At 56.0% G+C, this 26,907-nt stretch overlaps 1 protein-coding gene across 3 annotated transcripts in view; it reads right to left on the bottom strand.

Moving 5' to 3' along the window:
- CDH22 (cadherin 22) overlaps positions 1-26,907 on the bottom strand; it is a 65,072-nt gene that overhangs the window by 30,890 nt on the left and 7,275 nt on the right. For 2 of the 3 annotated variants that reach the window (XM_081010954.1, XM_081010956.1), the window contains exons 2-6: positions 24,830-25,124; positions 12,902-13,021; positions 3,046-3,213; positions 1,555-1,742; positions 504-757 (exon numbers count right to left, since the gene is read on the bottom strand). In XM_081010954.1, coding sequence (XP_080867080.1) covers positions 504-757; positions 1,555-1,742; positions 3,046-3,213; positions 12,902-13,021; positions 24,830-25,124 — 1,025 coding nt within the window. Of the gene's footprint in view, positions 1-503; positions 758-1,554; positions 1,743-3,045; positions 3,214-12,901; positions 13,022-24,829; positions 25,125-26,907 lie in introns of those variants that run through there. The other variant, XM_081010955.1, reaches the window with a different exon arrangement.

Raw genomic sequence — 26,907 nt, forward strand, 5'->3', positions numbered from 1 at the left:
GCCACTCAAAGCAGAAACTCAGCAACTGGGATATATAATCAAGCACCGATTGCACAACCAGGAGATTTTCAGGAATGTGCATGAAAAGGCAAGGAAGTGGTTCAAGATGCGCATGTGTGTGATATGTGCAAAAAGGAAAAGATCCACAAACTACACAGAAGCCCTTCCACTCCCACCTCCCTAAGTTGGGCAAAGACCTCGCCTTTTGGTTCATCTCACAAACCTCAAAACTTATTTCTTGCCAAAGGACTTTGCAGAAACCTCTCCTCAAAAGCCGAGTTTTGTGCGACATGAAGCCCACGGCCGCCTTGCAGATTCCGGATCCCTCCTTCTCTGCCTCCTCCCAGGCTTAGGTGCCCAGAACCTTCTTGTCCCTTCCCCCTTCTTGTCCCCTTGGGGTCTCCCACCTCAGCTGCCCATGCACCCCCCTTCCTGCCCTACTTCCTCCCTCTCCCGGCACCACGCGCCCATTTCCTGGACGGAGGAGAGGAAGCCCTCCTTACCGGACAGGTCTGTTTGCCACGTCGGGGTCCAGGGCGGTGACCATGCCCACAAAGGAGCCCACCGCCGCGTCCTCCTGCACCTCCATCAGGCCGTCGGGGGGCTGGAACTCAGGGGGCTCGTCCACATCCAGCACGGAGACGCGCACGATGGTCTGGTCCCGGAAGGTGCCCAGGTCCACAAAGCGGGGGTCCGCAAATTTGTTCAGGGCCTCGACCACCACTGTCTGCACACTCTGGGCCTCAAAGTCCAGAGGCTGCAGAGAAAAGAGGGTTTTTTGTGGGGTGAGCAGTGGGCTGACACCATCCAGGCTCCCCCCAAGCCCTGCCCCACTCCTTGGCCGCCCGAGGTTGAGAGCCAGGTGAGAGCCAGGGGCATCTCCCTCTTGCAAAAGGCTGGAGGAAGGAGCTGACCCCTTCAAGGGGGGCAGTGCCCAGCCGGGTCCTCTGGGGCCAGTTCTGCAAAGAGGCCCCGATAAGCAGCTCTATGTTTTAGGGGGCAGAGCTCTGTGGGGAGCAGCTGCCTTGCAAGCAGAGGGACCCAGGTGCACCCGCCTGGCAAGGCTGGGAAGGGCAACCCCAGAGAGCGGCTGCCAGTCAGGGCAGACAAGCCAGAGCAGGGCCTATGGGCTGGCTCTGCAGCAGGCAGCTCTCAGTCTCCTGCCTGCCTGGGGAGGAGGGGGCCCCAGTCTGACGCAACACAAGACACTCAGAAGACGGAGGCAGGCAGAATCCCGCAGGCAGGCTGGCATGCTCCGAGTCCCGAGATCCCCGTTTCCCGGGCGGAGGGAGGCCTGCCAGCCAAGCAGAACTGGAGGGGGGGAGAAAGGGGGGAGAAGGGAGGGGCAGGAGGAAAGAGCCCCCAAGGCTGGGCAGGGCTTTGCTGATGGGGGCAGCAGAGGATGGCAGGGAATCCATAGAACGGCATGGATCTGAATTGTATAGAATTGTGAATGCTGGGGCAGCTCCCCCGAGGCCCTGCTGTGGCCACAGACCCTCCCCAGCTTCCCCCAACACCCACAAAGGGGAGAAGGGGAGGCCCCCCCCGGCTCACCTTCTGCACGGAGATGAGGGCTTCCTGTGTGTTGCTGTCGGTGGTCACCCGGAAAGCCCCCAGCCCCTCCTCATCCTTGACCTGGTAGGTCATGTCGGTGTTCTCGCCCACGTCGGAGTCCTCGGCCTTCACCCTCCCGATCAGAGTCCCCACGGGGGCCGTCTCCACCACACTGAACTGGTACATCTCTGGGGCGGGGGGAGGAAGGTTCCTGCTTAAGAGCCACCCCATCGCTGCCTCTGAGCCCCGGCACTCTCACATCCCCCCCAAAAGGAACCCATCTTCAAAGCATGGATGGAACAAGGAGTTTGAGTGGGTGGCACAACCTCAACCACGGATCTCTGGATGGGACAACCCCTCTGATCAACGTGGAACATTTCCGTAGCTTTAAAACTGAGAGGGATTCTGCAAAAATTGATCTCCCAGGTCTATTGCACAATGTCTCTCTAGGGACGGTCTAATTCGGATGGACTCTGGCCCTGTCGTGATGTTGGCAGGTCCAGTGGCACTTCCCTTTGGGTCTGCATCATTTTTGTATTGGAGCAATCCTGGATATTTGAGGATGTTTGTGCATTTTCAAATCCTATCCCCATGACCTGGGGATTAACAACAGGATGAGAAAAGTGGACCTTAGGAGCCCTTTGGGTCACAAAGCAACTGGAAGGATTAATACTCGCTGTCTGCCGGGCAGTGGTCTGAGGACCTGAATGTCCCGACTACATCTGCACCCGTTTTTTGTTGTTATTTTTTGTAAACTCCACTTTCACCTGGACATCATTTTAGACATTTGGATGTTGTATGTCCATCTTGGGTGGATGCATTGATGCTTCTTGCATTGCCAATGTGCTCAGAGTTGATAACATGTGTTTCATTCCCTCACCCCATATATTCTCTCTTTGTTTTTTTCTTTACCTTAATAAACTTCCATTTAAGGGGGGGGGGACAATAATAAAAAGCAGTGATGTGGATTTTCTAGGAAAAAAAGAACTTGGAAGTTTTCTGTAAAAAAAAAAAATTGGGGAGGGATAATGTTCTAATGCCCTGCAAAGAGATCCCATTGCATTTTATTCATAATTTATAAAGCTAAAACTGCCAAACGGCCCAGCTCGCCTAATCCTGGATTTGCATTTGTCATCAAGTCAGTGGTTCTGAATTTTCGGGAAAGGGAATCTCTCATGGGGGGGGGGAGTCCTGTGTAAATCTGCCTACCCCACACCAGAGTTTTTGGGGGCACACACACCCTTCACAGCTTTCATGGAGCCTGCACCCTAAAAGCAGGGGCACCTCAGCCTGGCACCGGGAGAGTGTGCATGGCACAGGCAACGTGGCCTCAGTGCTCAGCTGGCAGGGCCCATCCCGCTGCCTGGTCCAGCAACCCACTGCCAAGGCAGCCCAAGTGGGGCACCCAGCTCTGACTGGACAGCTGCCCCCCACAAAGGAGCTGCCAGCTGATGCCACCCTCCCCCCGTCCACCCCGCGGCCCAAGCTCACTCTGGGGGAAGCGTGGGGGGTTGTCGTTGACGTCTGTGATGACGATGGTGACGGTGGTGGACCCAGAGAGGCCTCCCAGCTGCCCGGCCATGTCCGTTGCCCGGACCACCACCTCATAGCGGTCTTGCGTCTCCCGGTCCAGGTTGGCCACCGCCGTCCGGATCACACCTGCAGGAAGCCCCAACATGTCAGTGGGGGGCCAGGTGGGCCCCCAGGAGCCTCAAGGGGCCACGCCCAGCCCCAACACCCCTGCCTTCCCTCAGCCCCACCCCCGCAAACTGTGCCAAGGAGGAGATCCACAAAGCACTCCCTTGGCAGGGGGCGAATCCCAAGGTGGATGTGGGAACAAGCCCAACGCTCCCCCCCCCCCCCAGTCTCCAACAACTAGTATTTGGAAGCATATTGAGAAATGCAGGAGGCCTGGACCCACGGCTAAAGAAAGAGCCCCCAACCAGCTGGCTGCCCCACAGCAAAGAAGAGATGGCGCCCAAGGATCGTGGGGCATAAGGGGGCACGATATCCACCCGGGAGATCTTTGGAGGCAGGGAATGTCCCCTATGGGGCAGCCGCCGCCTTGGAGGGCCCCCCTGGGCAGGCCCCCAGGGTGCCCCCAGGCAGGCCCTAATCCTGGCCCCCTCAGGCCTTTTTCACGCACACCCCACATGACAGCATCACTAGCATCAAAAGGACAGTCTGTGTTTTGCCATCTTTTGATGCCAATTTTCCCTTTCCATGGGGAAATCCAACAAGTTGGAAAACACACGTGTCACATGTTGCCAGTGAAGCATTTGTGGGATCTCAAAGACTCGCTTGCCACATTAAGCTCCCGTCTGGAAGTCCCCTTAATTGGGAAGCAGCAGTGCGGGCGAGGGGGGGGGGACAGCTGCAGGGGGAATCCCTCCCCCCCCAGCATCTCTTGGCCACAGCTGCTGCAGGGGGGCAGGATGAGGCTGTGCCTGGCGCTGGGCGAGATCCAAGGATCTTTGCTGCCTGTTTGTCTCACCAGCTCAGAGAAGCACCAGCTGCTTGTTAACTCGTCAGATCAAAATAAAGATCTTTCTGATGAACTCTGCTGAAGCCGCTATAAATAGCTGCCCGCTGCCCGGCAGGAGCCGGGAGAGTTTGGGGGAAAGCAGGGAACGGGCAGGGAGGGGCAGAGATGCCACCTTCCCCACCACCACCCCTGGCAAGGAGCTGGCTGAGCACCCAGGGGAGCCAGGCTGGCAACCGGCCAGCTGCAGGAAAGGCAGCTGTTGGGGAGGGGCCAGCGGGGGCCAGTTTTTGCTCAGCTGCTCAAAGGCAGCCAGACCAGGATGGCATCCCCATCGCCCATCAGGCACCAGGCTCCCCCGCCAACCATTTGGCAGCCCAGGTCCTGACTCCTGCGCCCGCCCACCCCTTTTACTTCTCTTCGTGCAATTGCCCACACCTCCTACACTTGCGGGGGTGGACTAGATGACTCTGGGGTGCCTTCCAAATCTACAATTCTGTAATTCGCAGTGACCCAGGGCCAAAGGGCAGGAAGAAAAAGGGTCTCCTGGTAACATGGCACCAAAGAGGACTCCGCTGGCCCCCAGCAGCCTCCCCCAGTTTCAAGAGCCACCTGTTTCCCGACTGCCATGGGGGGAGCCAGGCTGTGGGTCCTGGGGGGTCGGAAGTAGACGGTCTTGGAGTGGGGAGATGTGATTTTGCCAGCATGGCAGGGGATTGGATTCAATGAGCCTTGTGACCCTCCCATGGGTCTTAGCCTCCCATGATTCTAGCATGGGGCAGAGCTGCAGATCCAGCCCCCCGACCAAGGCGGTGGGTCCCATGAGGTCACTCTGCTGTCAGGGAAACGTCCTTCCTGGCAGCGTCTCTTCAGAGCCCTTGCATTTGGGGCAGGGAGCCTGCTGGTTGCTCAGTGCTTCCCCAGGGCTGGTTTGGGGGCGCAGCCAAGTGGGGGCCGGAGTGCTGGAGAGGCTAGGCCTGCGCCCCCCCCGATCCGCTGCTGCCTCTCAGCTCTTCCCAGGAGACGCTTGGCAGCCCCGAAGGCTCTGCTCATTATCCCGCCGCTGATGGGCTGATTGTCAGGAGGCATCACTGCTGGCTGGACCCAAAGCCGCTCCTGGCCTCTCTCCCTGGCTGACAGCTGTCAGCCGCCGTGCCCTGCAATTACCTCCGCCTCACCCCAAAAGCTCTGGCTGCCCTCCCTGCCACCAGAAAGAGGGAGAGAAGGGGGGGCACGCTGCTTGCTCGATGCAAAACGTTGCAAAGTCCAGCAAAAAGCTCTCTCTCCCCCTTGCTGCCCATCCTGCTGGGGCTGAGCTTGCAAAGAGAAGCAGAGGGGGCTCAGCGCCCCCTTTCCAGAGAGAGGGGCCGGCCAGAGCAGCTCCCTTGCATGCAGAAGGTCTCAGGTTCAATTTCTGGCAGCCGCTGCTGCCAATCAGTGCAGACAACACTGAGTTAGACAGACCAAGGCTTTGGCTCCGTGTGAAGCAGCTCCTTGCATTCCTCTCTAAGCCTTCCCACCTGCAGGGAGTCCCAGGCCGCCTTCTTCATCTGTGTGCCTCTGAGCATGGGAAGAGCACTCCTGCAGCAAAGGGCTACCAGATGGCACCTCCCAAACCAGCAGGCAGGGCCTCCTGCACTTGCTGCCTCCCTGGAGATCTGGTCCCGCCCTGCTGGGGAACAAGGGGGGAGGGCACTGCCATCCTGGGACAGGGGGAGCGAGAGAGAGCTGGGAAGAGGGCCAGGCCAAGGATCCTCCTGGTCAGAGCTGGCATCCGGGTGGCAGAGCCCTTGGGAGGCAGGACATCCAAAGAAGCGGAAAGTTGGAAGATCCTGAACATCTTCAAGCAAGATCTTCTTCGCGCAAGGCAGAATTAAACTATGGAACTCCCTGCCTCAGGAGGCAGGGATGGCTGCCAACCGGGATGGTGCACTTTGCTGCCTCCACTGCATCCCGATTGTGCCGTCCGGCAGAGCTTTCCCGGATCATGCATGCAGGGCGCTTGACAGTCTGGCCAAAGGAGGCAGTTCAGCGTGACTTGTTTGCAAAGCATCTAGAGGAGAAAGCCACTTGCACCCGCCAGGATCCTGGCTCCGCTGTTACAGCAGATGCACTCAAGGGAGGTCCAGAGTAGAGTCTATGGTAAGGCTCAAGGATGCGGAAAGGGGGCTTGGACTGCTCAGGGAGACCCCTTGCTCTCTAGACCCCGATAAAACCAGCCGGGAGGGGACAACTGGCTGGGCCATGATGGCGAGGAATTCCTTCCTGGGAGAAGGGGCGCTCCCTGCCTGCTTGAAACCCTCCCTGGAAAAAAAAATAATTCTTGATTTCCCCCTCTAAAAACTAGGTGCGCCTTATGGTCCGGTGCGCCTTATGGAGCGAAAAATACGGTACGTGAAAACTCTGAGTTGGGTCATCCAGAGTTTTGGAGTCTGCTGTTAGCAATATGCTGATGACACTCAGCTCTCTTTCTCCCTGACATCTGCAGGTGAGGCAGTGGGAGTTCTGGACCAGTGTCTTGCCTCGGTCATGGACAGGATGAGAGCCAACAAACTGAAGCTCAACCCAGATAAGATGGAGGTCCCGTTAGTGGGGGATTCCCTGGACCAGATGGGTGGGAGGGCACCTGCTCTTGATGGGGTTCCCCTTCCTCTGAAGGAGCAGGTCCTTCTGGATCCACTACTGTCGCTTGAGGCTCAGTGGCACAGAGGACCTTCCGTCAGCGTCGCCTGGTGTCCCAGCTGAGCCCCTACAGGGATAGTTTTAACTTCTGCTGTCTCTGCTCTGGTAGCCTCGAGGATGGATTACTGCAACGTGTTCTGCATAGAGCTGCCCCTGAAGACCGTCCAGAAACTTCAGCTGGTGCAGAATTCAGTGGCCAGGTTGCTCACCGGAGCAAGACGGTTTGAGCGTATGACCCCGGTCCTGGTCTTACTGCACTGGCTACCAGTTAGTTTCTGGGCCCAATTCATTCAAGTGCCGCTCTTGACCTACAAAGCCTCAAAGGGCTCAGGAAATGAGCCAACATGGACCCTGAGATCATCATCTGAGGCCCTTCTTCGTGTGTCTCCTCCATGAGAGGTCTGGAAAGTGGCAACATGAGAACTTTTGTGATGTCTCCCACAGCCTAGGACCCTTGTACCTTCGGGACCGCCTCTCCAGGTATGCCCCACGGAGGACCTTAAGGTCCATAAATAGCAACACCCTAGAGGTCCCGGGCCCTAAGGAAGTCAGATTAGCCTCAACCAGAGCCAGGGCCTTTTTAACACTGGCCCCAGCCTGGTGGAATGCTCTGTCTCATGAGACCAGGGCCCTACGGGATCTGATTTCTTCCCGCAGGGCCTGTAAGACAGAGCTGTTCCGCCTGGCCTTTGGCTTGGAATCAACTTGATCCCCTTCCCCTCTCTCCTTTATCCTTTCTCCTTCTGTGATGGAACTCCTATTTGGGGACTTCCCTGGCTTTTTTCTGGCCCTCGTAGCACCAGTCTGGATAGTTGGCCCTGGTGAAGATTTGACATTTTCATCCCCAAAAAGATTTTGATTTGAGTTCCTACTGAAATGAGGCTGCATCTGAATGTTGTATTTTAATCTTGTTCTTAAGTTGTATTTTAATCAATTGTTTTTATATCTGGTGTTAGCCGCCCTGAGCCCGGTCTTGGCTGGGGAGGGCGGGGTATAAATAAAAGTTAATAATAATAATAATAAAGAGGCTGGCCTGACACTTTCTCTCCATCGCTTTAGGCACCAGGCAGAAACATTCCTCACCTCCCAGGCCTTTGGCTTATTCAACAATCTATGGCCTTTACAACCAGGGAGGCGTGGGGCATTATTTCTGTTTGTTACTATGGTATGTATTTTTGTGTTTTTATATTGTAAACCTCCCTGTGATCTTTGGATGATGGGCGGTATAGAAATTCTAATTCAAATTCTAATATGATGATGATAAATGGAATGGCTTTGCTTTTCCTCCACTGGTGGAGGCAGAAGTCAGTTGCCAAAAACCACCGGAGGGGAGGGCATCTTGCCCTTGGATCCTGCGGACACGATGGGTCGCTGGCCTGACCCTGACCCTCTCCTGGTCCTCTCCTGTTCAGAAGGGGGTGGCGTCTGGCTCCTGCAAGTTGCTGCAGCTCCAGAGCCAGGCGGCGTCTCATTGGAATGGAAACGGCTCTGTTAATTAAAGGGTCTGAAGCGTTTTATAATGAAAATGATTCTTGTCAGCCGCGCTGTGATGAGAGGGATGTCGTGGGGGGGGGGCCTCAGCGGAGACAGAAGCTCATCATCCTCCCAGCAGGAAGGGAGCCCAGGGCCCTCCAGCGAGGCCTCAGCACCGGGCAGAATGAGGGGGGCGCTGGGATGCTGGCAGGGACCCTGCTCTGCCACCGGCTCATCAGCTTCCACTCCAGCCCTGGGGAAAACCCTCCCACCAGTCGGACTCCATCCCATAATTATGCACGCAATCCAAGGAAGAGCTGGTACCGCCTCCCATGACATCCCCATGGAAGGAGAAAGAGACCAGGGGCCCGATCCATCCCAGAATACGCCGACCTTCTGCCTCTCCGCTGGTGCCGTCTAAGGGAGAACTCAAACGCAGCTTCTCCCCTCGTTGGGCATCTCTGCCCGCATTGCAGGGGGTTGGACTAGATGACCCTAGGGGTGCCCTCTACAATTCTTTGACACACTCTGGGCTCATTGCGAGGCCAAGAAGACTCAGAGGAAACCCAGGGAGTTGGGGGGGGGGTGCAGCTGCGTCTGCTGGCTTTCATTATCTCCACAGCCCCCCCCTCCACACCCGATCGCCTCTCTTTTAAATAACTTCTCCCCTCGCACGAGTGATTCCACCTCCCCGCCTTTGGCTCCGTGCCCATCTCTTGCACACAAGGGTTGTGGAAATTGGGGGGGGGGCGGGGAGAGGGAGGGAGGGAGGGACAACTGCAAACTGCTGGGCTGCTTCTTCTTTCAACCTGCCTTGCCAGGAGCCTCACAGGGGCTGAATTTGCCCCCAAACCTGGGACAGAAAACAGAAAGTCCTGCTTCACGCAGCGCATTGTTAACCTCTGGAACTCCCTGCCACAGGAGGCAGAGATGGCCACCAACCTGGATAGCTATGAAGGAGGATCAGGCAAATTCAGTGGCTCCCAGCCAGGAAGGTTCTGCCCAGCGTCCACAGTCAGAGGCAGCAACGCTTCGGAATCCCCGTGGCCTGAATGCCACCTGTGGCCAGTCAAGGCAGCCAGCTCTGAGTCCAAGAGGCCTCATCCTGGCTCAGCTCATTCCTGCATTGCAGGGGGTTGGACTAGATGCCTCCTGGGGGTCCCGTCCAACTCTGTGTTCTAGGATTCTGTGCTCCTCAAAGCCTCACCCGGTGGCCCCTGGCAGGGGAACCCAGGTGCCCTGCGTGCCAATTCCTGCAGGAGCAGCGGCCCCACCTGTCGGCCTCTCCGGAGCCAGATTCTTGGCCAAGGGGTCCCCTCTCCCCCCTCCGCCCCCTAACAGATGGGGCCTGGGGACTCGGCCTGAGACGGCACAAAACGAAGCCAAATCCCAAATCCCTCTGGTCGTTAAAGATTAATTTCCACTTTACATCCGTAAATGCATCCTAATTTCCCAAGGAGGCGGCAGGCAGGCAGGCGACTCGCCCCGGGTTCAAAGGCTCTGCCCACCTGGGAGCCCTTCCGGGCAAGAGCCCCTGGGGCGGAAGGCGCTGGCGGTGCCCTTGGCCAGACTCGGATGCCACCTCCTGCAGAAGCGGACAAGCCCAGCCGCCTCAGCCTCCCCCCGGCCGCAGCAGAAAGGAGGAGATGCACCAGGACAGGTCTTCCCTCTGCCCAGAAGCAGCACTGGGAGGGGGGAGGCCCAGTGCCAAGACCTGGCAGTGCCAACAAAGCTGAATGCTGGGGGATTCAGGGTAGACCAAAGGAAGGATGGAGCAGAGTTAACCTATGGAACTCCCTGCCACAGGAGGCCGTGAGGGCCACCAGCTTGGACGGCTTTGAAAGAGGAGGAGATACCGTATTTTTCGCTCTATAAGACGCCCTCCTAAAAAGAAATGGGGAATGTGTGTGCGTCTTATGGAGCGAATGCAGGCTCCGCAGCTATCCCAGAAGCCAGAACAGCAAGAGGGATCACTGCGCAGCGCTCCCTCTTGCTGTTCTGGCTTCTGGGATTCAGAATTTTTTTCTTTCTTGTTTTCCTCCTCCTCCAAAAACTAGGTGCGTCTTATGGTCTGGTGCGTCTTATAGAGCGAAAAATACGGTAAATTCATGAAGGAGAAAGAAACTATCAAAGGTGGTTCTGCTCTGCCCTCCATGGTTGGAGGCCAAAATGCTTGTGAATGCCAGGAAGGGAGAGGGCTCTGGGGTCTGATCCTGCTTGCGGGTTTCCCGGTGGGGCATCTGGTTGGCCGCTGTGAGAACAGAAGGCTGGATGAGACGGTCCCCCTGTGTCCTGATCCAGCAGCCAGGCTCCTCATATTCTCTTATGGAACCTCCAGGTCCAGATGAAGTCTATCTGGATTTCTACAAGAATTGGGCCACAGTGAGAACAGGATGCTGGGCTAGGCGGCCCATTGGCCTGATCCTGCCGGCTTTCCTTTCGGAGAAGGTTGAGCAGGAGGCCCTCAGAGAAGGTCAGAGCTCCTCCTTTCCCTTTCCGCTCGTGCAAAGACACGCACGGTCCCGCCAAGCCTTGCGCAGGACACTTGCACCCGCGTGCGACAGCCCAGCCGGCAGGGCTGCTCCCCGCCTGGGTCTCCTCGCGTGATCAAGGCGAGGGAGAAAGCAGGTCAAAGTCAAAAAGGAAAAGCAAACGGCTCTCCATTATCGTATATTACGAAAAATGAAGGTGCCAGATTTTATGGCTCCTTTTACAGCATTAATGATCACGATGGCTCTGCAAGTTAAGCTGCTGATCTGGGCAATTAAACCTGATGCTCCGAGCACAGGAAGGAATTGCCAGGCGGAGCAGCTGGCCAGGTGCATGATGGGACCTGGCCGGAGTCAGGGGGGGGGCTTCCGTGGCCTCTGCCCTCAGCAGGACAAACGTCTCCCCAACGGCTCTTTCAGCTGCCATGCCACCCAAGCCAGTGCAAGTTGGCAGCCTGCTCCTGGACCACCAACAGCTGCTGCCACCCTGGCTTGGAGGAGGGCTCTTGATGCCACACTCAGCGGAGGTGAAAGCGGGTACAGAAGCTGCCTGACTTCCGAAGGGCTTTCGCGGGATGCCAGGATGCCAGCAGGCCCAGGAAGCCAAGGGAGAAGAATCCTCCTCTGGGCCAGCCCAAGTTAGGAGCGGCAGAGACCCCCAGGTGAGGGAGGGGAGGAAGGAGCAGGTCTCCATCTCACGCAGGTAATTCCTGCAGCCCCTGCCCCCGCCCTCCACAGCGCCACCTGCAGGCAGGCAGAGAGGGAGACATCTCCTGCCCAGAAACAGACCGAGGTTGCCACGTTGGAAAGAAGACTTCTGAGGCTGGAGAAAAAGCGTGGCTCCCGTTTCCAAGCAGAGAACCAGTCTCCTCCGAGGATCCCTGGGGACCTTTGGGGGCGCCGTAGCTGCTTTGGCAAGAGGGGGCTTTGCGGGGTGTGGGCAGAGACAGCTGCTTGCCCAGGAATAGCCGGAGTGGGCAGGCCTGTGGATCTGACGCATCGCCGCGCATTGAAACTCCCCACTCAACTTGAGGACGGAAAGAAGCAAAGGGGGGTGGATGGAGAGACACTCGAGCCCCACGGAAGCCTGGCTGGCCATTTCTGGGTTTCAAGGGGGCTGACCCCTTGCCAGCCCCTGCGGGGATCCTGAGCTGGGTTCCGGGACTGCCAGCCCAGGCCCTCTTGGCTGCTCCTCACCGCGGGTACCGCCAGCAGCACCCAGAGGGGTCCCTGCCCTCACAGCGACTGCTGTGGGGTCCAGCGGCCCCTTTTCTGAGCCTCCCCCTCCCCCCAGGCCCAGGGAAGCGAGCGAGTGAGGCCCCCCACCCCCGTCCTAACAGGCCGTCACGGAATCATCTGCTGGGGATTTATCGCGGGTCCTTTTACAGCAGGCCTTTATTAGAAGTTATTAAAGGATGGAGCGGATTCCACCGCTCACCCATCAAATATTAATAGAGCATTTATAAAGCAATCCTTAATTTAAAGTGTTGCCTTTAATCAAAGGCCCGGCGCTAACAAAGCCGCTGCTGGAGAGCCTGGCGGGGGGGAGCCTTTGTGCCCCTTCAGAGTGCCAGCCCCCCCCCCTGCACCCGGGAAGGGTCAGCGCCCCTCCTCCAAGGTGGGCCCAGCCGGCCCAGCCTGACATTTCCGGACTCCCCGCTGGGTCAGATGCCCACGGACGGTCTCCTAATGCCAGCCCCTCCCTCTCTCCCAGGGAGATCACCTGGCAACCAGGCAGGTGGGCACAGAGGAGGGGGGGTGGAAAACCCTCACGCAGCAACTCTCTCCATCTGTGCTTTCCAGGAGCTGGGATTCAGAAGCATAGGGGGGCCATGGACAGTCCTCTTGGCCATGAATTGGTCCTAAATTGGGGGGGGCATCATTGCCTCCTGTGGCGGGCACTTCCACCGTTTAACTACGTGATGGAGAGCTGCTGCAGCAGAACCCCTGCCAGGCTGGCGTTCTTGGGTGATCTTCCTTGCAGCCCCCCCCCCCCCCATGAAGCAGGACAGACCCGAGGTTACACCCCCCCCAGGTTAAATTGCCCCTTCCACAAGCCCAGCACCCAATTTGCTAGGCTACCTGGCTGCCCCCCTGATTCTCAAAGGGATAGCTTCTGCTCCAGGAGAGCCAGGGGGTGGTAGTTGGGGGTCAAAGCCTGTGCCCAGCCAGCTCCCCCTCCCACCCCCCAGTGCCCCCAGCACCTCTGCCTGGCACTCACCCGTCCTGCTGTCGACCGTGAAGTGTTGCTCGCCCTCCAGGACGCTGTAGACCACCCGGGCGCTGCTTCCGTAGGTGGGGTCGTCGGCATCGGACGCCATCACCTGCATCACCGATGTCCCTTGGGGGGGAGGACAGAAAGAGCCCCACGTGAGCAGCAGCCCTGAGCCCCGACTTCCACAGCCCCAGCCCCACCGAGGCGGGTGCACAGCCTCCCCCTGTCCTGGGTGGGATAATTTCCTGCAGGCTCAGATCTGTGCAAGGCCCCCTGGGAGCGGGCAGGACCCATAGGGTGGCGGGTCTCTCCCCACCCAGCCTGCTCTCCTCCATCCCAGACAGAGCCCAGGGTCCTCATGCACAACACGTAGAGGGGGGGGGCAGAGAGAGTGCAAATTGGATAAAAGTCCATCAAACGGCTGCAATTAAGTTATTGATTTTCCACGCTGCCTCATTAAACCGGGGGCTTCACTCTGAGTGTCCCTGCAATGGGTCTAATTTGACATCATGTTCAATTTGACCAAAGTGGGACCCCTGGACGTGAGGAGCAGGAGGGGGGTGTTGGGGAGGGGGCTGGAAGGCTGCTGATGGCCCAGAGACCGACAAGGCAAGTTGGGGGGGGGGAGAAGGCAGAGGCCTCCCCAGCTGGCAGTGCCCATCCAGGTAAGCAGGGCGGGCAGGTGGGCAGGACCCCCACCAGGTAGGGATCGCTCAGGTGGGCCCAGCCCTTCAGGGAAGGATCTGCCCCCCCCCAATCTCACCTGTCAGTCAGAAAGCCTCTTGAGGTGACCAGAAGAGTTTTAAAACGGCAAGATCATAACCATTTAAAACGGAATAAAAAACGCCACGCAGGAAAACAGACACAGATGGCACCGGCCGTAAAACCAGGCACCATTAAATGCCAAAGGGCCCCTGCCAACTGTTGCCTAAATGCACTGCTGGGGGGGGGATTTGAGGCTGGCAAACTGGAGGGAGCTCCAGAAAGCCCAACAACACTGTGCGAGCGCCAAGCCCGCCTTGGAAGGTAGTGCTGCATAATGGTCGGAGTGTTGCGTTGCTCCTTTGCAGGGTAACAGCAGCAGAGTGACTTGGGACACCAGTCCTTGACAGTGGGGGCTGGAAGTCACAGAGGTCTCTTCCTTCTACCGTGTTGAACCCGCCCCCCCATGCCAGATCCCCGCCCCCACGCCACCTCTAGGCTGCCTGTCCCACCACTCAGAAATCACCACAATGGACCCCACTTGCAAAGCGGGTCAAGGAGGCAGAGAGCAAGGGGCAAAAGATTTGGGGAAACAGAACATCTCAACTGCCGCCCCAAAGGCACCGGGGAGGGGCCGCTCTCACCTCTTGGGGGGGCAATTCCACAACCGGGTGCACAGAAAAGGGGCCGCCTCCCCTTCCCACCCAAGAAGCCCCTCTGGTCAGGGGGAGACGCCCCACGGCCTCCGAGGGGCATCTCAATCTAGGGCAGGGGGGGCGAGGAGGAGGTGTCCTTTGGCCACTCGCGGTTCCGCCCTTCACCACATGGGGCAGCCTTGCGTAGAGCCCCCCCCCCGCTCCCCCAGTGGACCCCTTTGGAGAGGAGGAGAAAGGGCTGTGGGTGCCAGTCACAAAATGGCTGCCGTGGGGCCGGGGCTTCATACAGAATGGCTGCAAAGGGACAGGGACCCAAAATTGTGCGGGAATACTGCCCCCCCATCAAAGGGCAGAACGGCACCTCTGCACTTGACCTCCTCCACCACCTGATTTTTTTGGACATTGGGGGGCCCAGGGTCCCTCCCAAAAATATTGTGGGGCTAGAGAGCTCGGTCCCCATGAGTTGGTGTACCTGACCTGAGGTCACCTTGGTGCTCTTTTTTAAATAATAATAATAAGGATTATTTTATTAACAAAAAGAAATAAATGAAATATAAAGCATAAAGAAATCTTGCTATAGTATTGAACTTGTTGTTCCAAAACATTACAAGAAACACATTTTTTCCATTAACCTGTTAGGCTGGTTTATAACAGGTTAGCTTGATCGTAGTGACTCTCGACCACATTTTCTCACTCCATTCCGATATCGAAAGAGATATGCTTTCCCTCCCATTTTTAGCTATTATAATCTTAGAAGCAGTTTTAAGGTTGAACGCTATTTCTTGATCATTTTCCAGTACGACATCTTTTAGATAACCAAGCAGAAATCCTTGAGGTTCCAAGGCTATATATGATATCCTATCGTATCATATCGGAGATTATTAGCCTGAACAGATTTTCAGAATATTTCTATCTGAGAAGCATTCCAGAAGAGATGGCTGTAATCTGCTTTATTTAATCCACGTCGCCAACATTTATCCGGTCCTAATTTATATATTAAATTCAATTTGGAAGGCGCTAAATACCATTGATAGAGGAGTTGGAAAGAGTTTGCTGGTCCTTTTGGTGCCAGGGAAAGAAGACTTTCCCGTTCGCCCAGGCCTGGGCATTGCAGGCTGGTTCCTGGGGGCGAAAGGGGGGGTTCTCTCAGCCAGCCCCCCAACCCACCTTCCTGCTTGCAAACAGTCCGCGGGGGGGGGGGCTGTGCCCATCTTTGCCTCCAGCTTCTGTGGTCTCCCTCCCTCCCGGTCACAGGGGGCACCTGCCCCGCCTGTCCTTGGTTTTTGACAGACAGGTTTTAATCTGGGGGGGGGGGGTTGTGCTCTGTTGATGCTTGGAAGGGAGACTTGGCTGCTTGACTTTCCATCTGCGTTGCACCTCCAGATCTCGCAGCACGAAACAGGAGGCAGCTGCTCTCGCCTTCCTCCCCCAAATCCCAGCCTCTGCCTTTTCTGGGGGGGTGGGAGGAAATCTCGCAAGACTCGCAAGCAAACAAACCCTCAGCATTGGCAATGAGCTGCAGAAGCCCCCCCCCAAGCGAGAGAGATAATTAGGCACGTAAAGTGGATAAAGAGAGGTTCCCCCCCCCAACCTTCTCTCCAGCGCACACCAGGAGGGCCCCCAAAGCAAAAAAACTTAACAAGTCAGAGCAAATTGGTCTCCCCCTCTCTCTCTTTGCTAAAAGGTGGCATCAGTTGGGTGGGAAGAAGCACAGAAGGGTCCGACTGGGCTGAACCCAACAGGGCACCCCCACCCCCAGGCAAGGCTCCCCCCAACCCCCCATGCAGAAAAGTGAGCAAGAATCCTAGAATTGCAGAGTTGGAAGGTAACCAGGGGGTCATCTAGTCCAACCCCCTGCAAGGTAGGAATGACAGCTGTAGCATCCCTGACAGATGGCTCTTGGACCTCTGCTTGGAAACCTCTGAGGAGGAAGACTCCACCCCCTTCCAACGGTTATAACAATCAGAAGTTTCATAAATGAAATGCATGTCCATAGATGTGCAAGGCAAACACATGGACACAAGTGCTGGAGGCCAGAAGAGGGACCCCCCCACCCCCCGCGCCCAGAGTCCCCTGGAGGCTGAGCCAGATGTGGCTGGCTCTGGGGAGGAACCCCTGGCTGCGGTGCCATCCTCGGCTTGAACCAGACAGCACCACCACGCCTCACCTCTCTGGCTTCTTCTCCTCTTCTCCTTCTTCTTCTCCTTCTTCTCTTTGTCTTCTTCTTCTTTGCCGATCCCTCATAGCCGAGTAAGATTGTCTTCCATGAACACGGTCTTAACAGTGAGTCTGTAAGTGACTGTGGAGGCCAATTCTGGACCCACACATCCTTCCACAGCGGGGACATTGGATTCCGGGCGGGAGCTGATCATGGTGTGGATTTGCCAAGCATGCCTTCCTCTCCACACGTTTCTCCCTTGCGTCCTGAGTTCAAGTGTCTTCAAAGCCCAGGACACCTTTGGTCAAGGCTGTTCTCCAGTTGGAGTGCTCGCAGGCCAGTGTCTCCCAGTTGTTGGTGTTTATACTACATTTTTTTCAGATTTGCCTTGAGACAGTCTTTGAACTTCTCTGGCACCGCTGCGTCTGCAAGCAGCTGTCCGGCGCAGCTCTTCCAAGTGGTGAATGGCCATTGGTCATCGGACCAGGAGAGTGTCACTCGGACACCTTCAGAAGCCGGATGGCAAAATCATGGCTAGAGCAGCTCCAGTGGGCTCCTCCCTGGGAGGTTCTTCAGCAGAGGTTGGGTGCTCATCTGCCAGGGATGCTCAGTGAGATTCCGGCATGGCAGGGGGCTGGACTAGATGGCCCTTGAGGGTCCCTCTACTATTCTGTGATTCTCTGAGGACTTTCTGAGCCGGAGGACCAAAATGCCATGGCTATTCACCGGGCAGGATGTGTCCTCTCCCCCCAAGTGCAAAGGGAAGGCAGATGTCCCAGCGGGGCCAGGATCGTTCTTGCTTGAAGCCCAACCTCCGAATTCGTGGACCGGGGCCAGATCCCCCTCTGCGGCTGCCCTTGCTGCACACTCAGACCAGCCTGAGCCCCCCCCCTCCTGCCGGGACCCTGCCAGCCGCCAGCCCTGCCAGCCTGGGCAACACACAGCAATGCCGGGGGGGGGGCAACTGTTGCTGCTTCCCCCGACGGCGGTTTTTTTATCCCCGGCTTTGCCTGGCTCTGTGCTGCCTGTGGTCTGACTCACATCCCCCAGAGACGGTTTAGCTGGTGCTTGCGAAGGATTTGGTTGACTCGAAGCTTTCTCTCCTCTGTTTGCTGTTCACTAATAGAGAGTTTTTCTCCTGCTTTTATCTAAATCAATCAGGGGGATTTGCAGGAACAAGACAAGGCCCAAGGCAGGCACCCCACCCCCCAAAAAACAAAGCCCAGCCAGCATCTCACGCTATGGGGGGGAACAGCAACAGGGCTTGGAGACAAAATACCCCCACCCCACTACTCTGGGGCCCCACCTCCCTCCATCCACCCCTTTCCACCAAGGTGCAACTGGGATGGCAGCAGTCTGGGTTGCCCTGACCGATGGTCTTCCCCAGGCAGGAGGTGACCCTCTTGCTTCCACTCGATCTCTCGGCAGCTCAATGCAGAGGATCACGGGATCCTCCAGAAGGGCCTGTGAAGAAGAGTTTGGATTTGATATCCCGCTTTATCACTACCCTAGGAAGTCTCAAAGCAGCTAACATTCTCCTTTCCCTTCCTCCCCCACAACAAACACTCTGTGAGGGGAGTGGGGCTGAGAGACTTCAGAGAAGTGTGACTGGCCCAAGGTCACCCAGCAGCTGCAGGTGGAGGAGCGGAGACGCGAACCCGGTTCCCCAGATTACGAGACTACCGCTCTGAACCACTACACCACACTGGCTCTTGAGAGACTTGGAGGAGTCACAGTTGCTCCACTATGAACTACGGGGCCAATGTCAGAGGGCAGCACTGGGCAGCTCTCTCCTGGCACCCTGGCAGGCTGCTGCAAAGCTCCATCCTGCCCCCTCTGCCATTAAAAATCGAGATGAAGCCATGAGGAGGAGTCACAAGTTGATCTGGGCTGAGGAGACAGCAGGGTGCCCATGAGAACCTGCCTGGCCAGGAAGACAGTGGGGCTCAGCGTCTCCCCATCCCTCTTTCCCCTCTGAAGTCAGGCAAGGCGGGATCTCAGGAGCAGGGCTTTCTTGTGGTGGCCCCTGTTGCACTCATTCTCCTGCAATTCACCAGGGGGCCTTTGCAGCTGAAGAGCGGGGTAAAAATGCTTTGAAGAAGAGCATGCAAGCACCGGATCATTCCGACTCTCTTTGCAGCATCAGGTGAAACCCTTCAGAGAGGGAAAGGCTTTTGCGCTCAGCTTTTCCAAATGTGCTGCTGAAATGTTCTGCTGTAGATCTGGCATTTTTATGGCATTTTGCATGCCGCTCTGCGAGGCATGACAGAAGAGCAGCCAATGAACATTTAAATGTATCATCAGATAAAACAACACCCTTCTTGAGAAGCAGGAGACAGAACCCTGCAAGAATAGAAGAGGAACTCTGCTGGTTTGGGCCCAGGTCCCAGCTAGACCAGCCTCCTGTGAGAAACCCGCCAGCAGGATCCGTCCACAAGGGCAATTCTCCCCTCCTGCAGTTTCCAGCAACTGGGATTTAGAAGCAGGGCTGCCTCTGGCTGTGGAGACAGAAGCAGAGCTATCCTGGCTGGAGCCCTCAACAGCCCTCTCCTCCTCCATCGACTTGTCAAATCCTCTCTTAAATCCGTCCAGGTTGGATGCTGTCCCTGCTTCCTGTGGGAGGGAGTTCCACTGTTTAACCAGGTAGAAGAATCCAGAGAGTACGGCACAGGTGTGGCGCCCCCCTTTCTGTTTTGAGTCCCGTCCCCTAATGTCAGGTGCTGCTGGTGGTTGCTCGTGAGTAACCAGGCAGGACCTGTCTTTTACAGGTTTTATTGTGCAAACTATTTACAGTGCAGATCTACCAAGTTCATGTCCGTCTCAGTCACTTGCAGAATCCAGGAGTGGCCCCTTCCGCCTTCTCCCCCAACACAAGAACTTCGGCACCCCAAGCCTCCTCCTCCCCCCCTTGCGTTTCACCCCTCTGCGCAAGGTGGGCGTCCCTCCTGGCCAGCCTGGCCAGGTGAGGCGCTGGGGCTCTCAACAGCATCCTCTAGCCCTTTCCTCGCTTGGCTGGCCCCTTCCCTCTCTTCCCCACTGGAGGTGTGGCTTTTCCCACCGCAGGAAGAGGAGTTTCGGAGGTTCTCTGTATCCCAACGGCCCCCCCCCCGCCTCCCTCCCCTGACACCTAAGAATGCCCCCTCCCACAATGGCCTGGGAGCTCAGACTCTCTCTCCGCCTCCTGCTCCATGCAATGGCCTGTCCTGCGAAAGTCCTTCAGAGGCTTCTGACAGGCCTGGCAAGCAGACGACGTCCGCCAGATCTTTCCAATTCATCTGTTTGCTGCTCAGAGAATGGTCAGTGAGGCAGGACTTGCTCTGCCCTGGGCAGGGAGTCTTGCTCCTTTAGGGGCTGGGGAAAGGCTTTCCCCATTTGCCTGCAGCAGACTTTGGCTCCCCCCTCCTGGCTCGCTTGCAGGGACCCAGGAGCCCTTTAGGAGGAACAGCATTCTGGTGGGGGCTCTCTTCCCGCCTTGGGGTGGCAAGAGCCCACAGGCGGGTGCCATCTGGATCCTGCAAGTCGCTTGTTCATTTCCCTCCGGGTTGTTTGCTTGTCTATTCAGATTTTATTCTTCCTTTTGGCCCAAAGGCCCCTCAAAGCAGCTTAAAGCAAGACGAAAATGCAGAATGCAAACAAGGCAACAAGACACACACACACACAAAGACTTTCATCAAATAACACGGTTTGGAAACGCACAAGATTAAGGCACCCACAGGTTAACAGGGACCAACCGACTCCATGCAGGGCTTCTTGGGAAAGGAAAGTTCCTAGCAGAGGCTTACAAGACACTCCGGTCGTGGCAAAATTGGCCCAGGAGGACCCAGACTCCCTCCTTGAAAGCATCTCTAGTTAGAGGCAGAAGCAGGTGGAAGGACACAGAGAAGACTCTGGAGGGAACAACAATCTGGCCAGGCAGAAGGGAGGTTTCTGATGCTCCTCGTTAGGGAAGGCGCAGCAAAGTCCAGGAGCCTCTACTGAAAAGGCTCCGCGCCTCCCAGGAGACAACCTCATCGCAGGTAGCAGAGCCAGCCCCAGCCTGGGAGAGCTTGAGGGGTCACAACGTCCGGCATGTAGGATTCAAAACCAATGGATGCTGCTGAGAACTGGGGTTCTGTGGACCCAGCTACCATCTCCACCGAGCAAACAAGCAATCCTGTTGGAAGCTTCCAAGCTGTCTCCAGGGGCAGCTCCAGGCTCAACATATTACAGCAGTCCAGATGAGAATTTCGCCTTTGTCCTTCCACAAACGAGGCCGGCGCCTCCACCCAATGCCTCCTACAGTGAGGAGCGTTGGAGGCAAATAATTCCTTTGGCTTCTCTCCATTCTCCCCCTCCCCACACTCCTCCAGCAGGACCTTTCACAGGAGGGGCAAGGGCTGCTCTCTGTTCGAATCCTGCTTGCGGGTTTCCCTTGGGGCCGTCTGGCTGGGCACTGCGGGGACAAGAGACTGGGCTAGATGGGCCCTGGGCCTGATCCACCAGTCTCCTCTTAGGACAAGGACCTTCTGAATGCAGAGCAGATGTTCTGCCACTTCAACAGCAGGAGATGGCAGGGCCAGGGAGCTGGGGGGAAAGGGACACAAAACCTCCAAGAAGGAGAGAGCGGGAGAGAGAGAGAGAGCGCGCGAAGCAGAAACACACATGCCCAGCCAGATACCATGCTCTGGTTATCTCCCGCTTGGACTACTGCAATGTGCCCTACATGGGGCTGCCTTTGAAGGTGACCCGGAAACTACAACTAATCCAGAATGCGGCAGCTGGACTGGTGCCTGGGGGCGGCCACCGAGACCATATAACACCGGTCCTGAAAGACCTACATTAGCTCCCAGTACGTTTCTGAGCACAATTCAAAGTGTTGGTGCCCAGTATACTTGGGAGCCCAGTATACCTGGGCCCAGTATACTTGGTGCCCAGTATACTTGACACCGGGGTCCACTTCCGATGGCCTTCTGGCGGTTCCCTCCCTGCGAGAAGTGAGGTTACCAGGAACGAGGCAGAGGGCCTTCTCAGTAGTGGCGCCCACCCTGTGGAACCCCCTCCCTTCAGATGTCAAGGAAATAAACAACTATCTGACATTTAGAAGACATCTGAAAGCAGCCCTGTTTAGGGAAGTTTTTAATGTTTGATGTTTGATTGTGCTTTTAATATTCTGTTGGAAGCCGCCCAGAGTGGTTGGGAAACCAGATGGGTGGGGTATAAATAATAAATTATTATTATTATTATTATTATTATTATTATTATTATTATTATAGAGGCAGAGTCCTAGGGAACACCTGTGGCCAGAAGGAGCCTGGAATGCCAACGCTCTCCCCAGGAAAGGGGGGGGTCATGCTGTCAGAGCTTGGCACTCCCAAGAAACCCATCTGTCCCTCTTGGCTGGGCTTGCTGGAGCCACAGCGGAAGGTCCTGGGACTCATGACAGCACCTTCCCCCCACTCCCCCCCCCCCGGCCTTGGCCAAGCAAGCAAATCGGCTCTAGGAAAGGAGGGAGGGAGATGGGCAGCCCCCCCCCCCCGCAGGAGATTAACCAATTCCCTCTGCAGTGATAATCAGGACAAGTCTTGACCCCCAGCCGCCAAATCGCCTCTCTAAGCTGGTGGAGGAAGCTTGCGGCCACCCAAGAAGCACGGGGGGGGGGACTCAGCAGGGAGGGCAGAGGAAAGCTGAACCCCAGACCGAAAGACACTGCTAAGGACCCCCACACCCAGCTCCGGACCCCCAGCGTGAGCTCACAATCCCAGCCAAGAGGTTTCAGCCAAGGCCCCCCACCTCGCCCTCTGCTGCCCAACTCCTCCTGGTAGGAAGGATGGGGGGGGAGGTGGCAGTGGCAGCCCCTCCTGAAATCCTGGCCCCTGAGACTGGGCACATTTATACCCTTCTTTTTCCTCCAAGCAGCTCAAAGTAGCACATATCACTATCTCCCCCACGCACACATTTTATCCCCACAACATCCCTGTGAGGTAGGTTAGGCCAAGAGAAGGCAATGACAGCCCCCCCCCGCCACCCAGGGTTGAGTGGGGATTCGAACCCGGATCTCCCCCCGTTTGGCACTCAAATTGCTGAGCCTCAGTGTCTTACGCAGGAGCGGCATGTGGAAGGTGACAGTTCGAAAGCCATTCTTGGTGCACCCAGGACACCTGGAGACACGCGACCCGGGTGCGAAGGAGGCGCCCTGGAGACGGGTGCCAGTCACCCTGCTCCCCCCCCCATGCCCGTTCCCTGCTCAGAGATGCCAGAAGGAGCCTCTGGTTTCTGCCTCCGCAGCAGAGGAGGAGGAGGAGGAGGAGGAAGGTCTGAGCGCTTCTGACAAGGGCCTGGGGCTCCTCCGCCGCGGAGCGTGTCTGGCGTCCGCACGCAAGCCTCCCAGGACGCCCATTGCGCCGCCAAGGCACGTAGCTGCCGCTCCAAACCCTTCGCTCTGCTTTTAACTTCTGAGCCTTTTAATTTGCAGGAATCGCCTCCTTTCATGTAGGGAAGGAGCGTCTCTTCCTGCCTGTGATCTGCAATTTGGCACAGGCGTCGCCGCCTTTGATATGCCTTGTTTCCATCAGCTCCTGATCAGGCACCCCATAATTGTGAGCGATTTTCAAATAATCAGAGCCTCCGCTAATATCTCCCCCCCCCCCAAGGACCAAGCAGCTCTTTCCCTCCCCAAAACACAGCCTGCCTTTTCTTTCTCACCCGCCCAGGGAGAGCAAAGGGGGCTCACAGCCCCCTCTCCGGAAATAAGTGCCGGGGCTCAACCCTGCCCCCCCCAGCTTCTCTCTGCAGCTCAGCTCCTAAAGCAAGGAGGGTGGGGAAGGCAGGCTGCGGGGGCTCAGAGGGGCAAGGCAGGCAGTCTGCACATGCTCAAGGACCAAGTCTTCATTTACGGATTCCATCTTCCATTTCAGGAGACAGACTCTGGGGCTGATCTCAGCTGAGCCCCAAAACCATTTCACCCCCAAAGCCCAAGGGATCCTGCAAAACGCTTTGGTTCGACCACTTTACCCTCACCCCCCCCATTACAAATTTATTTAGTTATTCACTTCAACCATTCAGGTACCACTTAGTCCCAGGGGCCTCTAAGTAGTGGGCGGGAGACTTGATACAATGGAACCGAAGACGAGTTAAAACAATAAAATCTGGATTCTGTATAAAAGCCCATTGGAGTAAAAGGAAAACAGATTCTGGAAGTGCTGGAAGTTCAGCCGGGAGAGAGAGGCCTGTCTGACCCCCATTGGAAGGGGGAATGTTGATTATGTATTTACAAAAGTATTGTAAACAGGTTAATAAATTGGATAGGATTTTAAGCATAAGAAATTTGAGGTAGAAAAATAATTCGGAGCTGAAATGATATGCAGGTGAAAAAGAAAATTAAGGAACCAGGGGAGGTGGGGGAGGGAAGTCGCAGGATTCAGAGAATTCTATTTTATGGATTTGATATTGCTTTTGTGTATAAATTTGTGTTGTTGCTTGTTTTTTTATTTTTTTTATTTCTTGAAAAATTAATTTTTAAAAATTATAAAAAAAGGAAGTGCACAGAATTGGGCACATAGTACTGCGTCATGGCAGACACGGTCTGTGCTTCTGAGCCACGAAGAGTGACTTCTCTCTTTGGTCCACGAGGGATCTTGAGGGGCTTCAACCTGACCAGGTAACGAAAAGCCCAGGGAGCCGTGCGTAAGGCAGCTTCCAGTTGGGACCCTGGGTGGCTGAAAGGGTTAAAGAGCCCCCACCCACAGTGCCCCGATCCAGAGTAGGTCTCACCCCCTCACCCCACAGCTATGTGACCTCTAAACCTCTAAAGCAAGGGAAGCCCATGCAACAAAATCTCACATCTCGTTGGCCCCAAAAGGTTTTGCTCAAATGGCCCAACCTTGTGAGTTGCAGCCCAGCACCACTTAGCAGGGCGCCAGGTGGCAAAGGCTGGTGCGGCAAGTTCAAATGGCAAGAGAGGAACTTCCCACTAAATGTTTGGAGAAACTGCTGGACTTCAGGGATGCTTTTCAGTTGCAGGTTCCTGCATTGCAGGGGGTTGGACTAGATGACCCAGGAGGTCCCATCCGACTCAAGAGTTCTACGATTCTGACAAATCCTCAGCCCCCACCCCAAGGGAAAGGGGTATTTTCCAGGCAGCAGAAAGGACGTCCCCTGCATGGCCTGGAGCCAGGAGCTGCAGATGGAGCAGGGGGGGTAAGGGGGGAGCCGGGGGGGGTGAAGGAAGCAGGTCAAAAAGGCCCCAGAGGGGGCAGCATGGAGGAGGCAAAGAAACCCCCCAAGGGCCTTTCACAAGCAGGGGCCGGACCCTCGGAGGAGGGGGGGCACAGGACCAGAGGGCAGGCGTTTGGAAAGCCCTGAGCCCCCGGCCTGCTCCGCAGGGACCCTGGGGTGGGGGCAGTTGGGTGGGGGGTGGGGGTGGCGTGCAGAGGGACTCACCGATGGGGGAGAGCTCGGCCACACTCCCGATGTAGGGCCCCCCCAGGAAGCGGGGCTCGCTGTCGTTGATGTCCTGTACCTTGATGACGAACTCCGACTCGGGCTCCAGCAGCCGGTCCGTCTGGCGGTCCCTGGCCTGGGCGCGCAGCGTGTAGAAGGTCTTCTGCTCACGGTCCAGGCGCTCGGTGGCGTGAATGTCGCCCGTCAGCTCGTCAATCAGGAAGATGGTGCCGGCCCCCTCCCCGGAGATGGTGTACTTGATGGAGCCGTCGCCCTCGTCCGAGTCCGAGTGGATCTGCGGGGAACGCGAGACGGGGAGGTTGGTGCTGGGAGAGACAAGCAGGGAGGAGAGCAGGCGCCCCGGGGTCAGCCCCACCGGCAGCATCTCCAGGCAGGGCTGGATGGAGCCCCCTGCCGGAAACCCTGGAGAGTTACGGCTGCCAGCCAGTGTCGGGCAGCCTCTCGTGTTCCTATTCAAACCAGCCCCTTACTTAGAACCATGAGGACTAGCGGCTTCCTTTATTTTGAGGGCAAATAGCATCCCTCCGCCAGCATCTCCAAGGAGGGCTGGGAGAGACCCTGCCTCCGAGTTGCCATTGCTGCCAGTCAGTGCAGCCAATACTGAGATAGATGGACCCAGCGGCCTGCCTTGGCATATGGCAATTTCCCAGTGGCAGCAGCTCCCAATGGCCAGGCCCTTGGCTCCAGACATATGTGGGGCTGGCATCTAGGGGGCAGCAAGGGGCAGCAGCTGAACGTGACCCTGTTGACTCCATCGCCACCTTCCCCAAATGAGAAATTGCTGGAGTAACTCTGCCTCTCTTCTTTTGACTGAGAGCCATCATGGCGCAGAGCTTAAGAGTGTCAGACCAGAGCCTGGGAAAGGCCTGGGTTCGAATCCCTGCTCAGCCATCAAGTTCACACAACCTCTTGGCCTCTCCCACCTCACAGGGCTGTTGTGCGGCCAAAGGGCAGGGAGTCACGTATGCCCCCTTGGGCAACTTGGAGCAGGGCCTGGGGAGGCGGCTCTGGGGACCAGGATCGGATTCTGCTGGGAGGCCCTGGGCTGTGGCCAGGATCCTGCCAACCAGGAAAGAGGAGCCCCCCAGGCTTGCCCAGAGCCACTGGTGGAAACCCCACCACCTCAAGCCCACCCCACCTGAAGGGAGGGGCTTGGAAAGTAACTAGCAGGTACCTGGAATTGTAATGGAATTAAAAAATTCTGGGAAATGATATATAACGAAATGTTTTATTTAAAAAAATTAACCTTTGTTTAAAAAAACAGAAGCTTTTTTACTAGGAATTATAGGTACCGAGATTCCAAAAGATCAGAAGAAACTGTTCCTGTATGCTACAACGGCCGCTCGGAAGTTGCTAGCCCAGAGATGGAAGGGAGAGACAGCCCCGACCAGAGAAGAATGGCAAACCATGTGGATGAACTCTGCCAAAATGGCAAAATTAACTTGGAAGCTCAGGAACCAAGAAGACAAGAAATTTTAAAAAGAATGGGAAATGTTTAAAATGTATATACAAACTCATTGCAAACAGGTCAAAACATTAGCAGGATTCTAAATACACTTGTAATGTAATAGAAACGACAGATAATTTAGGAAGATGAAAAATTGGGGAAAGTATTGATATGCAGATGAAAACAGAATTAAGAGGACCCATGGATGGGATTGGGAGAAGTCAGGAGATTCAAAGTAATCTTGATATGTGAATGTGTATCATATTTTGATGTAATTCTTTTTCTTTTCTGTTCTTTTTCTTTCTTTCTTTCTTTTGGAAAATCAAATTGAAAAAATTGAAAGACAATATAAGAAATATAAGAAATATAGTGGAATATCTGTCTGCCAGGAATGAGAAACAAGCCATAATGATGTTTGTGGATGCAGAGAAGGCCTTTGACAATATAACATGGGACTTTATGTTAAAAAATTTGGAATATATGGAGGTTGGTAAAGAATTCTTTAATGGAATAAAGGCAATTTATACAGAACAAAAAGCAAAATTGATTATAAATAATGTAGTTACAGAAGAAATAAAGATAGCAAAAGGAACAAGACAAGGATGTCCAC

This window comes from Podarcis pityusensis, assembly GCF_964106645.2.
Source record: "Podarcis pityusensis genome assembly, chromosome: 6".
NCBI classification, from domain to species: Eukaryota; Metazoa; Chordata; class Lepidosauria; order Squamata; family Lacertidae; genus Podarcis; species Podarcis pityusensis.